This window comes from Schistocerca americana, chromosome 3 (assembly GCF_021461395.2).
Source record: "Schistocerca americana isolate TAMUIC-IGC-003095 chromosome 3, iqSchAmer2.1, whole genome shotgun sequence".
Taxonomy (NCBI): Eukaryota; Metazoa; Arthropoda; class Insecta; order Orthoptera; family Acrididae; genus Schistocerca; species Schistocerca americana.
In genome coordinates this window covers 829689667-829704527 of record NC_060121.1, presented here as the reverse complement: position 1 = coordinate 829704527, position 14861 = coordinate 829689667, and the positions used below count along the sequence as shown (strand labels likewise).

General features: G+C 38.2%; 1 protein-coding gene across 2 annotated transcripts in view; it reads right to left on the bottom strand.

Moving 5' to 3' along the window:
- Nucleotides 1-924: 924 nt before the first annotated feature.
- The window catches only part of LOC124607457, a 202835-nt gene continuing 188898 nt past the window's right edge, over nucleotides 925-14861 (bottom strand). For both annotated transcript variants that reach the window (XM_047139791.1, XM_047139792.1), the window contains one exon: nucleotides 925-5845. In XM_047139791.1, the coding sequence (XP_046995747.1) occupies nucleotides 1849-5845 (3997 nt within the window). In that variant the 3' untranslated portion in view covers nucleotides 925-1848. The remainder of the gene's footprint in view (nucleotides 5846-14861) is intronic.

The following is a 14861-nucleotide window of genomic DNA, read 5'->3' as shown; positions in this document are numbered from 1 at the left end:
TACGCTATATGGTGAGTAGCAACTTTCCTTCTCATAATATAATAACAGTTTCATTACAATGCTGCATATTTTGTCTTATAAGCAATACTGTACGGACAAATTAAGATAAAAATTCTAGCTTTATAACAAGCCACAAAGTCTGCATGTACTTCAGGTTCTCTATGGTAACTACGATTTCTTGAAAGCAGCTGCTGCTGCTGCCTTTGTTACACTATTGTCCCACCATACACTATCTGCTCGACATCATTATGGTGTCAATTGAGTAGAGTATGCTGGGACATCAGCTTGGTATGTTGTATGTGTTATTTTATTTGTGACCTGCCAATGTTCCCTGCTACTTTTTACTACAATTTGACCTATCATCATTATGGACTTTCAGCGCTGTAACAATTGTGTACATCTAATAATGTTAGAAGGTCCATTCAAAACTGGTGATTGTAATAAAATGAATTGCTAACAATCTTGGCAAACTAGATTCTTCAAGAATAACTTTCAAATCACCCTCAATGACTGACACAAAGTTGAACATGTATAAACATAAAACAATGGAAAATCGAGGATGGAATGTAACAATATAATGAACAGGATAGTTGTTACCATATAGCAGAGATGCTGAGTCACAGAAAGGGGGACTGTTGGAAAGTTAGGTTTCGGCCAACAAGGCCTTTGTCAAAAATAAACAACATACACACATGCAAACACAACTCACAAAAACATGACCACAGTGTCTGGTGTGTGTCGTCTATTTTTGATACAGGCCTTGTTGGCCAAAAGCTAACATTTAGACAGAGCTCCTGTTTTGCCTTTCTGTGACTCAGCATCTCCGCTATATTAGCAACTATCCTTTTCATTATATTGATATATGTAAATATAATAAGAGTGTAAAACAGGCTTGAAAAAACATGTCAAAGAAAAACTACAGCATCTCTTCAGTATGTTTTATTATGAAAAAGGAAAGTATTGTCTGTAAAAAATGTACATCTTGTTCAACAAGGTAGAAAATAACAAACAAAATAGATTAGATGTGTTAACAATGACATTAACCCACATGTGGTTCAGTCTTCTTTTACCAATGTGTATATTACAATGGATTATGCTCACATTTTCCAATGTAACTGAGAATTATATTAAATTAACAGATACAAATATTAACTCTATATTTACTATATACAGTAACACGGCTTGAAGATATGGTGCAGATGGAAGAAAAGCAAACAAACAACTTGCACTCAAAGCACCATCAAGCATAGCCTGACATGCAGCAAGCAAATGTAAGTGCTTTATTTATCACAGCCAAAAACTGTTTCTATTGACACGAGGCCAGCAGCTGCCATAATAAGTTCATTTCCATTTCAACAAATGGAGTTTTAAAAGAACTGACTTAAATTTAAAACTGAGTTATAAAAAGCAACTGGATACAAATTGCTACAATGCACTTACAGAACAAGTACACTTAGAATCAAATTGACAATATTCCATCCCATTTGTTCCAGACATCATTTGTACATGATATTTACAACAATAAAGTAAGCAACACAATAACAATCCTGTACACAGCAGCCAAGTAATGTCTACCAGAAATATAAATTTCAAAAATTTTCTCATGTGTTATTGATGCTGTCTTAACATTGGCAGGAGGAAGAAAAAATACTGGAATTTTTCCATTTTGTCACTTGTGACAAAAGTTGTAACATTCTGTGTAATCATCACTTCCCTCCTTAACCCAGTCAAAGTCTTCCAATGTTCTCATGGTTGGGGTTGTGGGGTGACAACAGTGTCCTACCATTACTGTATTACTCACATTTTTTTGCAGAGGTTTAACTGTGGTGATGTTTTCGAATGTTGAAATCAATGCAACAGATCAGGAACTGTTTCGTTTTCATTAATTAATGCCTCAGGGCTACCAGCATCTGCTGGAGGATGTTCAACCACTTTCTGTGAAACAATGTCTTCCTTGGTCTGATCTGATAAAGATTGGACTTTAACTTCAACATTAAGGTCCTGGATTAGTGTTTCACAATGCTTTGTCTTGATCTGATTATCATCTTTCTGTTCATTTTGTAATAGTTCCAGGCTTTGAACTTCTTGTTGCATGTTTGTAGGGTGCCTGTAACTATTCTCTATGTCTTTAATATCTGGATATACAAAATCACTAGAGGTCTTCATCTCAGATGCCTCATTTTGACAAGAGTCACCAGATTTAAATTGTGGTGAAATACAGGTACTGATTTCATTATGTGCAATGTGTGTTTCATCATCGAGAATTTCAGATCTTCCAATATCAAAATTTTTATTTTCAGGTGTATTTTTTACCATACATGCAGCAAGTTTCTCTTCAATTTCGTCTCCATCTGCACTTATGGTAACCGGCTGAAGTTCTGTGTTGTGTAGTGCAGTTTTATCACATGTTCCATTCACATGCTCTTGCAAAACTAATTCTTCTGCTGTGTCTGATGTTTGATCCTTTAGTGTACCGAGTTTTTCAAAATCACTTTCCTTCAAATATAACTGTTTAAGCATCAGTTCTACTGGTTCTCCATTGTAGTCAAGACTTACGACATTCAAAAGATCTTCTTTCACTAATTTCATATGAAATTCTGTTTCTCCTCCCTTGACTAGACTCAAGAATTCTGAACACGCATTTTCAGACCATTCATTAACCTCATCAGGAAAAATTAATGAACAGTGCTCAGCAATGCCTGGCATTTGTAATAAATCAGATGGCAAAACACGTACTTCATCTGTGGTAGACGTGTTCCCATAATCTATGAACCTTACGGACATATCATCATCATCATTACGTGAAAGAATTTCAGCTCGATACCAAAAACCATCATCTTTAAATAGCGCAGCACACAGTGCACCTTCCCTTGCATCTGGAAACACATTAAAATTTGCAGCATTTTCCATTTTCTCTGTTACATATTGCAAGTTTCCTATAGCGCTTTTGCGTTGTATCCAGAAATCGGCAGGGCTTTCACAATGGCTAACAAATACTAAATCATCATCGTTTGCATTCTCTTGTAACCCAATGTCTCCACTTTTCTCAACTTCGAAAGATTCATTCACTTTAGGCACCTCATTGATTTGAGAGTTATTACTTCTATTTTGTGATAAAACTGTGGGATCAATTTCTTGAGACGCTTGGTGTATTTCACCATCTGGAATTTCAGATCCACTAACAGTAAAACTTTTTTTCTCAGATACTTCTGCTGTGTCTGATGGTTCATCTATTACCATACTGACTTTTCCCAAGTCACTTTCCTTCAAATGTAACTGTTTAAGTATCAGTTCTACCAGTTCTCCATTGTAGTCAAGACTTACGACATTCACGGGCCCTTCTTTCACTAACTTCATATGAAAATCTGTTTCTCCTCCACCGACTAGACTCAAGAATTTTGAACACGCATTTTCAGACCATTCATTCACCTCATCAGGAAACATTAATGAACAGTGCTCAGCAATGCCTGGCATTTGTAATAAATCAGATGGCAAAACACGTACTTCGTCTGTGGTAGACATGTTCCCATAATCTATGAACCTTACAGACATATCATCATCATTACGTGAAAGAATTTCAGCTCGATACCAAAAACCATCATCTTTAAATAGCGCAGCACACAGTGCACCTTCCCTTGCATCTGGAAACACACTAAAATTTGCAGCATTTTCCATTTTCTCTGTCACGTATTGCAAGTTTCCTATAGCACTTTTGCGTTGTATCCAGAAATCTGCAGGGCTTTCACAGTGGCTAACAAATACTAAATCATCATAATTTGCATTCTCTTCTAACTCAATGTCTCCACTTTTCTCAACTTCAAAAGATTTATTCACTTTAGGCATCTCATTGATTTGAGAGTTATCACTTTTATTTTGCGATGAAACTGTGGAATCAATTTCTTGAGGTGCTTGGCATGTTTCACCATCTGGAATTTCAGATCTACTAACAGTAAAACTTTTTTTCTCAGATACTTCTGCTGTGTCTGGTGGTTCATCTATTACCATACTGACTTTTAACTGTTTAAGTATCAGTTCTACCGGTTCTCCATTGTAGTCAAGACTTACGACATTCACAGGCCCTTCTTTCACTAACTTCATATGAAATTCTGTTTCTCCTCCACCGACTAGACTCAAGAATTTTGAACATGCATTTTCAGACCATTCATTCACCTCATCAGGAAATGTTAATGAACAGTGCTCAGCAATGCCTGGCATTTGTAATAAATCAGATGGCAAAACACGTACTTCGTCCGTGGTAGATGTGTTCCCATAATCTATGAACCTTACAGACATATCATCATTACTACGTGAAAGAATTTCAGCTCGATACCAAAAACCATCATCTTTAAATAGCGCAGCACACAGTGCACCTTCCCTTGCATCTGGAAACACACTAAAATTTGCAGCATTTTCCATTTTCTCTGTTACATATTGCAAGTTTCCTATAGCACTTTTGCGTTGTATCCAGAAATCAACAGGGCTATCACAATGGCTAACAAATACTAAATCATAATCATTTGCCTTCCCCTGTAACCCATTATCTCCACTTTTGTCAACTTCTGATGTCTCAAGTAGGGACTCAGACTGGTTTTCCAATTTCATTGATGGAGACATTGCTAGCTTCAGGTCAATGAGAATTGAGGACACATTACTTTCATCGGTGTAGAGAGTCACTACATTCACTTCTGCACTTTTAAGTACCTCTGCAACCATCACACCACCTGTTTCATCAACTATTTCATTGAATTTTTTGATAGCAGTCTCAGACCATTCAGTTTCACCAGGCAATGGTGTTACATCCAAAGAACATTTACAGCCAAATGCTGGTAGACTAATAAGATCAGATTTTAGAGGCTTCAGTCCACTAGAAGACAGAGTTATTTTGTCTGTGTTACCATAATCTATGAAACTTACGGTGACTGTAGTCTGTTCTACATCCATCACAACAGCCCTATACCAAGATGCATCCTCTGAATATTGAGCTGCACAAAGCATACCTATTTCAGGTAACGTCTTCATACTATCAGCAGTATTTGCATGCTTCTGCAACATATTCCGCAGTTTTTCAATTTCATCCAAATTACTTCCAAGTTGCACCCAAAAACTGGATGGACTTTCTACATGGGTAACATAAACGGATGCCTTCACACCCTCGGTTATAGATTTTACCATAAAGCTTCCAGTGAATGGTGAATCTTCAACTTCTGTAACCAAGCCTAAATTTGAAAGCTCATCTACCACACGTTTCCCTTCTGATATTAAGTCAATAAACCAGTGATCCTCTTCAGAAGTTTTTCTGGAAAGTTGGGCAAAAAATTCTCTCTCTGCTGTGTAGTTCTGAAATTCAGTAACTGTTCGTTCATTATCAAGTACATTAACAGGAAGGCGAACTCTCAGTGCCATTGCATGTGGGCTATAAAAGCCATCATCTAATGCTTTAATGTTTGAAATGGGCACAATTTCGCAATTTCCATAGTCTATAAAGTTTACGGACACATTTTCATTGTCCACTGAGTTTATTCTGGCTCGGTACCAATTATCATCATTTCCTGACTTTGCAGCACACAACTTGCCTGGTTTAATGTCTTTTAAATCTTTTCCATTGCCTTTAGTTTCATAGAAATCAAACCACGATTCCAGTAATTGAGTAAGCCCAGCAATGTCTTGAACATTTTGTATCCAAAAGAAGGGTGCTGTCTCTTCCACGTGCGATACACATACCATCATTTTTGACGATAGCACAGGCAGTGGGCATACAGGTTCTACCTCTTGTAAATTATCATTATATAATTCCTTGAGTAATTCTAGACGCTGACCTTCAATGTCAAACAGACGTACACACAACCTGCACAAATGAAGAATAAAAACAAAAATGTATTACAACTTGCAGAAAGAAATAATATTACATTTGAATTACTGTAATGCTCACATATCCACTAATCAAAAGAACAGGAAAAACTGCTATTTGGGTGGAGGGGTTGGGGGATTGATTTTTGCATACTGACAGTGTAATATTACAATACAATTACCAACAATGAAACACTTTAAGATGAATTTCCAACTGGGACAAAGGTTTCTTAAATAGTGATGTTGTGACAGAACAGTATGGACACTTAGATTCAAGTGGCATGTGGCAGTAGAGGTAAAATACCTCACTAGAATTCATATATCATAATGGATACAACACACTGAAATAACCTCAGACCAACAAAAACAGATTTACAATACATAATAAATATAGGATGAAGTCACTTCATCTACAGCAGCTCAGTATGTGGATGAAGTCACTATGAACAGCAGTAAGACCTTTCATACATTGTGACTTACAATCAGTATAGGTTGTGGCACTGAATTAGTACAGATGTGAGATGTGTTAAAAAAGAAAGAAAGAAATAGTGCAGCCTCCCTGTTCACAGTTCATTCTTACTGACTATTGGAGGAAACCAGACCCATACATATTCAGTTTTATCTATACATAGCTTAACTTCTTTACCAAATGACACTTTTCATTAAATGCACAAACAGTGCTATACCCCAATAAGATAATGGCTGACTACATATAGACACACGAGTATAGAAAATCATCCACATGCATATTCTGCCCATTGGGAAAAATGCACTTATGTTGTAGACATCATTGTATCAACAGTATTATTAAAATGACAGATTGCTACACATCACATACAGGCAGCACTGAGTCACAGACATGAAAAGATTTCTACACATTTTGGGTTTTGGGCAAAAGGCCTCCTTCTGAAGCAAAATTCAGAAAAGCTGGTATTACTAGGAAGGGCCCAGATGGCACAGGCTGTGGAACAATCATTGAAGTGAAGCACATTGTGTTGGCTAGCATGTTCAGCAACTGGATGGTCCTACTGTCTCTTGGTCACAGTTTGCCTTTGGCCATTCGTACAGAAGCAAAGCTTGTTAGTCATCATTCCCACATAGAAGGCAGCACATGGTCACAGTTTGCCTTTGGCCATTCATGCAGAAGCAAAGCTTGTTAGTCATCGTTCCCACATAGAAGGCAGCACAGTGCTTGCAGCTTAGTTTATAGATCACAAGACTGTTTTCACAGGTAGTTCTGCCTATGATAGGATACAAGATGCCTGCGACTGAACTGGAGTAGAGGGTTGCGAGAAGATGTATGGAATAGGTCTTCAAGTCTACTGCAGGGATATGAGCCATGAGGTTAGGGGTTGGGGGCAGGGTGCTATACAGGTTTGGGAAGGATAGTGGCATGGCTTGACAAGAGATCATGTACCATATAGGACAGAAGCAACTGAATCAGTCACTACCAGGATTTCAACACATCTCATGTCATCATGGCTTGAAATGCGGATATCCTGTCCAATGTCCTTCCCACTGCTCCCACAGTGGTACTTCATTGCCCACCAAACCTACACAATATTCTTGGCCATCTCTACTCCACCCCTGCCCTAACCCCAAGTCTCATGGTTTATATCCCTAAAACAGACCTGTTCCACACATCCTACCACCACCACCACCACCACCACCACCAACACATATTCCAGTCTGGTTATAGGCATCCCATATCCTTATCAAAGGCAGGCCTACCTGTCAAAGCAGTCATGTGAACTCCCATCACAGTGTTGCTTTCTAAGTGGGCATGACAACTGACAAGTTGGCTGTCTGCTTGAATACCATCCAGTTGCTGAACATGCTACCCAACACAATGTGCTGCACTTCAATGACTGCTTCACAGCCTGTGCCATCTGGGTCCTTTTTACCAACACCAGCTTTAACGAAGTGTGCAGTGGGAATTCTCCTTGCAATATATTCTATGTTCCCATAACTGCCCTGGCCTCAACCTTCTCTCGTCTCTGTCCTCCACTTTCTTTCCCCTTACCTGCTCCCACCCCACCACAGCACAATCTCCTATTCAATCAAATGCAGTGCACTCATTGGACCTTTTTCCTTTCTCTACTTTTCTACTCTCCCCCCATCCACCCCTCAGACCTCTGACTGCATGTAGCAACCCTAACCTGTCCCCATCACAGCCCTACTCACTCCCAGAAGCGGCACTACACCTTCTTGCATCCCACCCTGCTTTCTGGCCTCTTCCTCACCCCACGGCTCCTCCTTACCCTACCACGCACTTTGGATTGCTGTTCCCATCAGGTGCAGTTATAACTCAGTCCAGTTACAGCGGACGGTGACAGTGGTCATGTGTGTGTGACTTGTACTCATATGAATGTGCATGTTTTCTACTTCAGAAGGATGCTTTTTGGTTGAAAACTAAATTGTATAGCAGTATTCCATTGTGCCCGTCTGTGACTCAATGTCTCCTCTATATTGTGTGTAGCGATCTGTCCTTTTCATAATATTCTTGTTTTTTCATTCTGGACTTTCTATAGCGAGATATGATTCTATTATATTTGTTAGAACGTTGTTTACGTAAAAAAAATTACAACTGCAAAGAATTTTGTCTTTCAGCTGTTGCTATGACAGAAAAATGTTCTGACTCTTAATGCAGCAGCTGGGATTTTTGGAGAAAACTCGACTGTGTCCATATTATACATTTTCATTGCACAAATTCTTGAATCAAATACCTTACAAGGATAGCATATCCACAGCATTTCCTTTGTCATCAGCACAAGAGCTGGTTTACTCATAAACAGCAACATATATCTCATCTTCTTCGTTAACTCCATTCTTTGATGTCACATTCAACTGGAAGGAGTGGTACATCAGGCATTGTAGGAAAGACATTTATTGGAGTTATTTAGCCTTGTTGAGACTCTCTCTTGCACCTCTGCCTTTTGCTTATGCACCTCAAGATCATTTTTCAGTGCTTCCCTTCGTCCTTTATTTGCAACCTGATTATCAATTCCAGATTTATCACATACTGGTCAAATGCATTGAAATAGGGAAAGTCAGATCAAAATGTTTGTGAAAACATTGTTGGTACAATTCTTAATGAGTTGCAATTCTCTTTCTCTGCAAAAACCCTAAGTACAGATCACTGAAATTATTTTCACATTTTGTATCATACTAAACATAAAATTTAACTTTCATGTTTTACTTACTTTTGTCATCTCCATAACTACTGCAAATTAATGGCCATGGCCCATTACATTACATAACAAAGAGAGTTCACTTCAAAGGAGAACATGAACCTGTCAACAGATGGTAGGGAAATATACATTCCACACCAATCTATCCCCCCTCCAAGACAGATCTGTCTTAGCTATATAAGAGGGGTGTTCAATAAGTAAAGCAACACTTTCTTTCTCAGCCAATTTTGGTAGACAAAATGCAGAATTTTTTGTGGAACATTATGGAATATTCCTGCTTCAGCCTCTGTAGTTTAATGAAATTTCAATATGTGGCAGTGCTATAGGTACCCTTTGAAATGGCACCTGTAAAGGTGAGACTCAAGCCATTGCTGAGTTTCTTTTTGCAGAAAACCAGAGCATCGCACACGTACATGACGCTTACAGGATGTCTGCGGGGACCTAGCAGTGAACGAAAGCACAGTGAGTCTTTGGGCGAGGTGTCTGCCATCACTGAAACGTGTCACGTAAACTTGTCTGAGTTCCTTGTGCTGGCCGGCCACATTCAGCTGTGACCCCTGGAACGGCAGACATATTCATTCGAGGTGACTGACAAATCACAATCAAACACCTCGCAGCTCAACTGGATATGTCTGTTGGTAGTGCTGACACACTCATCCACCAGTTGGCTACTAACAGGTGTGTGCCTGCTGGGTTCCTCACCCCTTAACAGAAGACTTCCGTTTTTAAGGTCCAATAAAGGATGCACTCCACGGGAAGCAGTATCGGGTTGACGATGACATTACTAATGTAGGAAGACATTGGCTCCAGCGTTGACCACTGGATTGGTAACGTGTGGGCGTACAGGCTCTCCCACTAACACGGCGTAAGCCCATCGCATTGAATTGTGATTATGTTCAGAAACAGCATTTTGTAGCCAATAGAGTGGGGAAGAATATGATGTATTGGAATCCTGGATAAAATGAACCTGCTTTCAGAAAAAAATTGTTGTATTACTCATCGAACACCCCTCGCATACATAAATTGGCAATATTGGACATAACTCCTTTTTTACTCAAGTGTCCACGTTGTCACATATCTCTAAGAACTCTTTGTCACTGGTCAGATATGAAATCGCTTCGATCTTCTCATTTATAGTAAAGTTGGCAACTCAAGATTCTCTTCAGCATGTCATCATCAATATGTACTGATGTCAAACAACAACCCACTATACAATTTACTAATACACTCTAAGAGGAAATCTCCCGCACACAGCGAGAGTTTTTACTGTTCATCTTCGTGCTTGCCAAACCCTAATTTGGCCAGCAAGGTTGCTGACATCTCTCCATAACTGAGAACGTTTGGAGCATTATGGCCAGATAAAACACCAAGTCACGATGTGCAGACATTTTTATCTCTGTTACCAGTGACTAATCAAACTTGGAAAACAAATTCCCTGAGAATTCCAGGTATGCGGAGCAAGATGATGCTATACGAAGCTCCTACGAAATTTACAGTGAGTGGGTGGGGTTAAGTATCTCACTATTATGACTCTTCTTTCTCAGCTGTAGTTTAACAGCAGTTTTTAAACACTAATATTTATATGGCCATTCAAATAATTAACACACTTTGAAATATTAAGTATTTTAAAATTTGTGATTTACAAAGCTCAATAAAGTTAAATTCCAATGTTAGGTTAAAAACACAGAATTCCCTGAGATTTTACAGAATTTCTGAATTCCAGGTTCTTCAGAAGAATCGCCAAAATGGACAATGCAAAATGCAGTGACATTAATGTGGCTGCACTCACTTATATTTGATGGTTTAAGTTATACAATGGCAAAAGCTTCCTTATGTAAGTGTCATAACACTGGGTTTGAACATCTTGCTCAGTTCCTTACAAGCTTGATAAAAAAAATATTTTAGAAGCAAATCTTAGTGCCAAGTTCTAAATTGAATAAGTAAACTAATTCATACAAGAAGTTGTCAATGACTAAACAGCAACCTGGGATCAACTTGTGATGTCCTGTCATATGCAATTGTTGTAATGTAATGGCTTCATTCAACCGTCATCCAAGGGCCTCCAACCTCAAGATGAGATTCAAATTGATATTCTTTGCTAATATTACATGCACCCTGTGAATGGAAATGAATCATCATGTCTTTGCTTCAGACCAGTAACAAAGTGCATGAGTCAGAAATGGAAACACCCAAATGGGATAGTCATCAAACAAACGCTGACCATATTCAATGCCATCCTTAGAATAATAATTCCAAGAGAAATGAAAAATACAAAGTTGTCTTTAAGGTCCACAGTAATCACAGCCATACTATCAAATGACACACTTAAAATTTTCTACACACCATTATAGCCCGCATCGCATAGGACAACGCTTCCGCGCGTAGTGGCAGAGCAGAAAGGAATATTTAGGAGGGGGTGGGGCGGGGGAGATGAGAACTGTGCATGCACGGCAGCAGAGAGCAGACAAACAAAGTCCATGTTACTGAGCTGCGTTGCTGCGGACAACAGTCAGGCACATTTGCCTACGGTACATCATATTATATGTTCAAATCTATCAGGGGAATAGTAGATTTTAAAACCGATTTCGATCAGTCGTTATGAGAGAAATATTAATTCACGTATTGACGACATTGCGTCCACTGCTCCACAGATTTATTCTGCATGACGTTGGGAGAAGAGAACAGCTGACACAGCTTTGTGAAGATGTGAAGTACAATTTTTCTCAAAATGACAATTGCCTAATGACAATATTATTGAAACTGCTTGCAATAATCATCAGTTATTGCTATTTGAAATGTATTATAAGTAAAAATTTAATATACAACAAAATTAACTTAAAGCACAAACCGAAATTATTATATCTGCGTGACAACTGTTTCTACCCAATGGAATTTTTAAAAATGCGTATAAGGTGTATATGTTGATGTATTTGACTATAGTTAAGTGTAATCAGTGCATGTAAAAAAGAATCAATGGTGTAAAAGACTACTGTAAAAATGGTCAGTAAATTGTCATATTTTTCACTGTTAGTGAGTATTATGAGTATAAACTAACTCATTGGAAATTACAGTGAGCGACGGCATTTATAATCCACTGAACAAGCAAACAATTAACCATTACCTGCGAATAACTCCAGGGAATGCTAACCGATAACATTGAGAACCTACACTATCTCAAAAAGTAACAGTTCTGTCATTTTAGGGCCATATCCAGTTCGTGCTTTGAAAGTCACAGGTGTTTACATGTGAAAATATCAGACTTCTGATGAGTTTATCCAACTGCATTCTCTCGTATTATTTGAGCATACAACATGGCCGGAGAAGCTCAACTTCTCCTTGGGCAACATGTTGAACATTATAGTCCGCATAATTCAAAGGATACAAAGTCCTAATCAAAAAGAGTAGGAAGTTCTCATTATTACGTATGCAACTGATATGCTGACAAATGCATTTTTTATACCACGAGCCTTTAAAACTAAGAACTCTGTTCCAAAGACTACATCGTACTACCATCATCACTTCTATTTGAGTCTGTTCCCGAACAATCTGTAAATTTATGATGATAAGTTCAAAGTTTATCTCCATCATCACTTCCCTGTCAAATTCTTCTTTCTGGAGCTTTTCAGCATGCCGCACACAATGCGCCCAAGTTATAAGTGGGATGTTGTCTATTGCCTTATGCACAAGTGATTCAGTGTATGTTATCCTGAATGTTGTTTCCCCCCTCCCACATAGCCCTTTGCTGATATTAATTCCACAGAGCTAAAACGACAGTGACACGTGGATAAATGCAAAACTGTGTGACGCTAGTCTCATGCAAAGAAGTCAAATTTGTACGTTCTGTCACACGACTTGTATAAATTAACGAGCTGCAGGAGATCGGCACGAGTCTGGCTTATACTGTGCTTAATATTTTTATTTTTAAGCCAGGGAAAATTATCCGCTTTTCTGGTGTTTGTACTTGATGTTTTCTCTGTAACAGCTGAATTATAACTAGCAATGACAGACTTCAAAGCAAGGTATGACAAGAATTGTGAATCATGTCATGAAACTGACAGCATTCATTTCCAAATGGAAGTCGCTGCTGTTTTTCTTAGATATGAATACAAGTTTATTCTCAGAAACAAAACCAGAAGAAGAGTCAGCACATAGAATAATTATCTGAGAATCTATTCCGGTGAGAACTTTAAAATTGACAGTACCATCACTCGTTTTCCAACAGATCTTCCTGGAATAATTCTAACTGACCCATGTTGCATCAAGGTAATAAGACTGTTGAGCGATCTACTCCTCTTGTATCATGAATCTTTATATCATTCATGCAGTACCTATGTCACTTCTTTGAACTAAAAACTCTCTTCTTAACATATCTGGAACCAATGTCTTTTAAAAATTCTTTACATTGACAAAGTGCTTAACATTGAAGCCAGTTTTCTCCTGCATAGCTGTAACACATTTCTGTGATTTCGGGCATTCATCATTCACATGGAGCACTTTAAAACATAAGTCGTTAAAATAATCCATTTGTGTTACAGCTTCCTTGTAATTTCGATGCTTTCCAGGCGACACGAAACTAACTTTTTCTATGGTTCCTACATCACTGATACTTTTGTTTACAACTATCTTTACAGTTCTCTTGCCATCACCACATGGTTCTGGAGTCCGTTCTTGTGCCTTCAAATGTTAACAGTAGGAGACCTGCTTTCAAATTCACATTCAAAAAAGTTATAAATGCGGTAAATAACTCCCCTCGTCTGCTTGTGAAGCACTCCATGTTTATTGTTGTCACCTGACTTTTTTCAATTGCCCTTAAACATTTACAAATAAGCATTCACAGCTACACTGCTGCAAGGAAAAAAAGAAAAAGAAAAAAAAAAATGACAGTTGAATGTATTCATTCGGCTGTAGCGAAGTATGGCAAGAGTGCAGCACGTGGGAGCGAGATTCTTGCTCTATAGCTGAAGCTTGTTACTAGCAGCTCGGAAAAAGAATGAATATTATTGGCTGCCAGTGGCTAGTGGAGGGGGATGCGGAGAATGGCTGAAAATTGGGTTGCCTTCCTAAATGATGCAAACTTTAGTTGATATTACAGTATTGTTCACTGTGTTTCAAGATGGGTAAAACTGACATGAAACCAATAAATTCACACTTGAGGCATTTATAATGCATGCAGGCCAACAGAAAGCAGTATTATATTTCTTTATTAAATAAAATGTAATTTTGTTTTATATGTGCAATGGGGTAACTTCAACAAGAATAATACAGAGTAAACTAACAGTTGCCCATCAGTCACTTGTACTACAAGTATAGTGTTATCACATGGGTAACATACACATTTCTGCTACATTATTAATTAATTTATAGTAGTACACAACTATGAAATGTCAGTTGTTAGAAACGCGGTATCGTTAACTGCCTCTAAAATTGTCAGTGTGAAGCACGTGGTCCATTTCATATTTGAAATTTTAATTTTATTATCCAAGCAGACAACAGAAACAAAATATAATAATTATTTGGCTTAAAGAATGGAATTTACATAGTGGAACTTATACCACTTCCATCCAGACAATATACATTCTGGCTGTTGTCTCCTGGCATCCACTTTACAACCCTAGCCTCTCCTCTCCACGATGGAACTATTAAGGAGTTTTGACAGTAAAAACACAAAAGGTTGACAGTTCAGTTTCTACGAGAAAGTCCATGAAGCAGTGAAATAGCTTATCATCAAATAATTCTGCCCCACTCCCCCCCTTTTCTGGCAGTGTTGGGAGAATTTTGTAAGACTGTAAGTCAGAATTCTTCATCATGAGGGAGGAAAAAAAA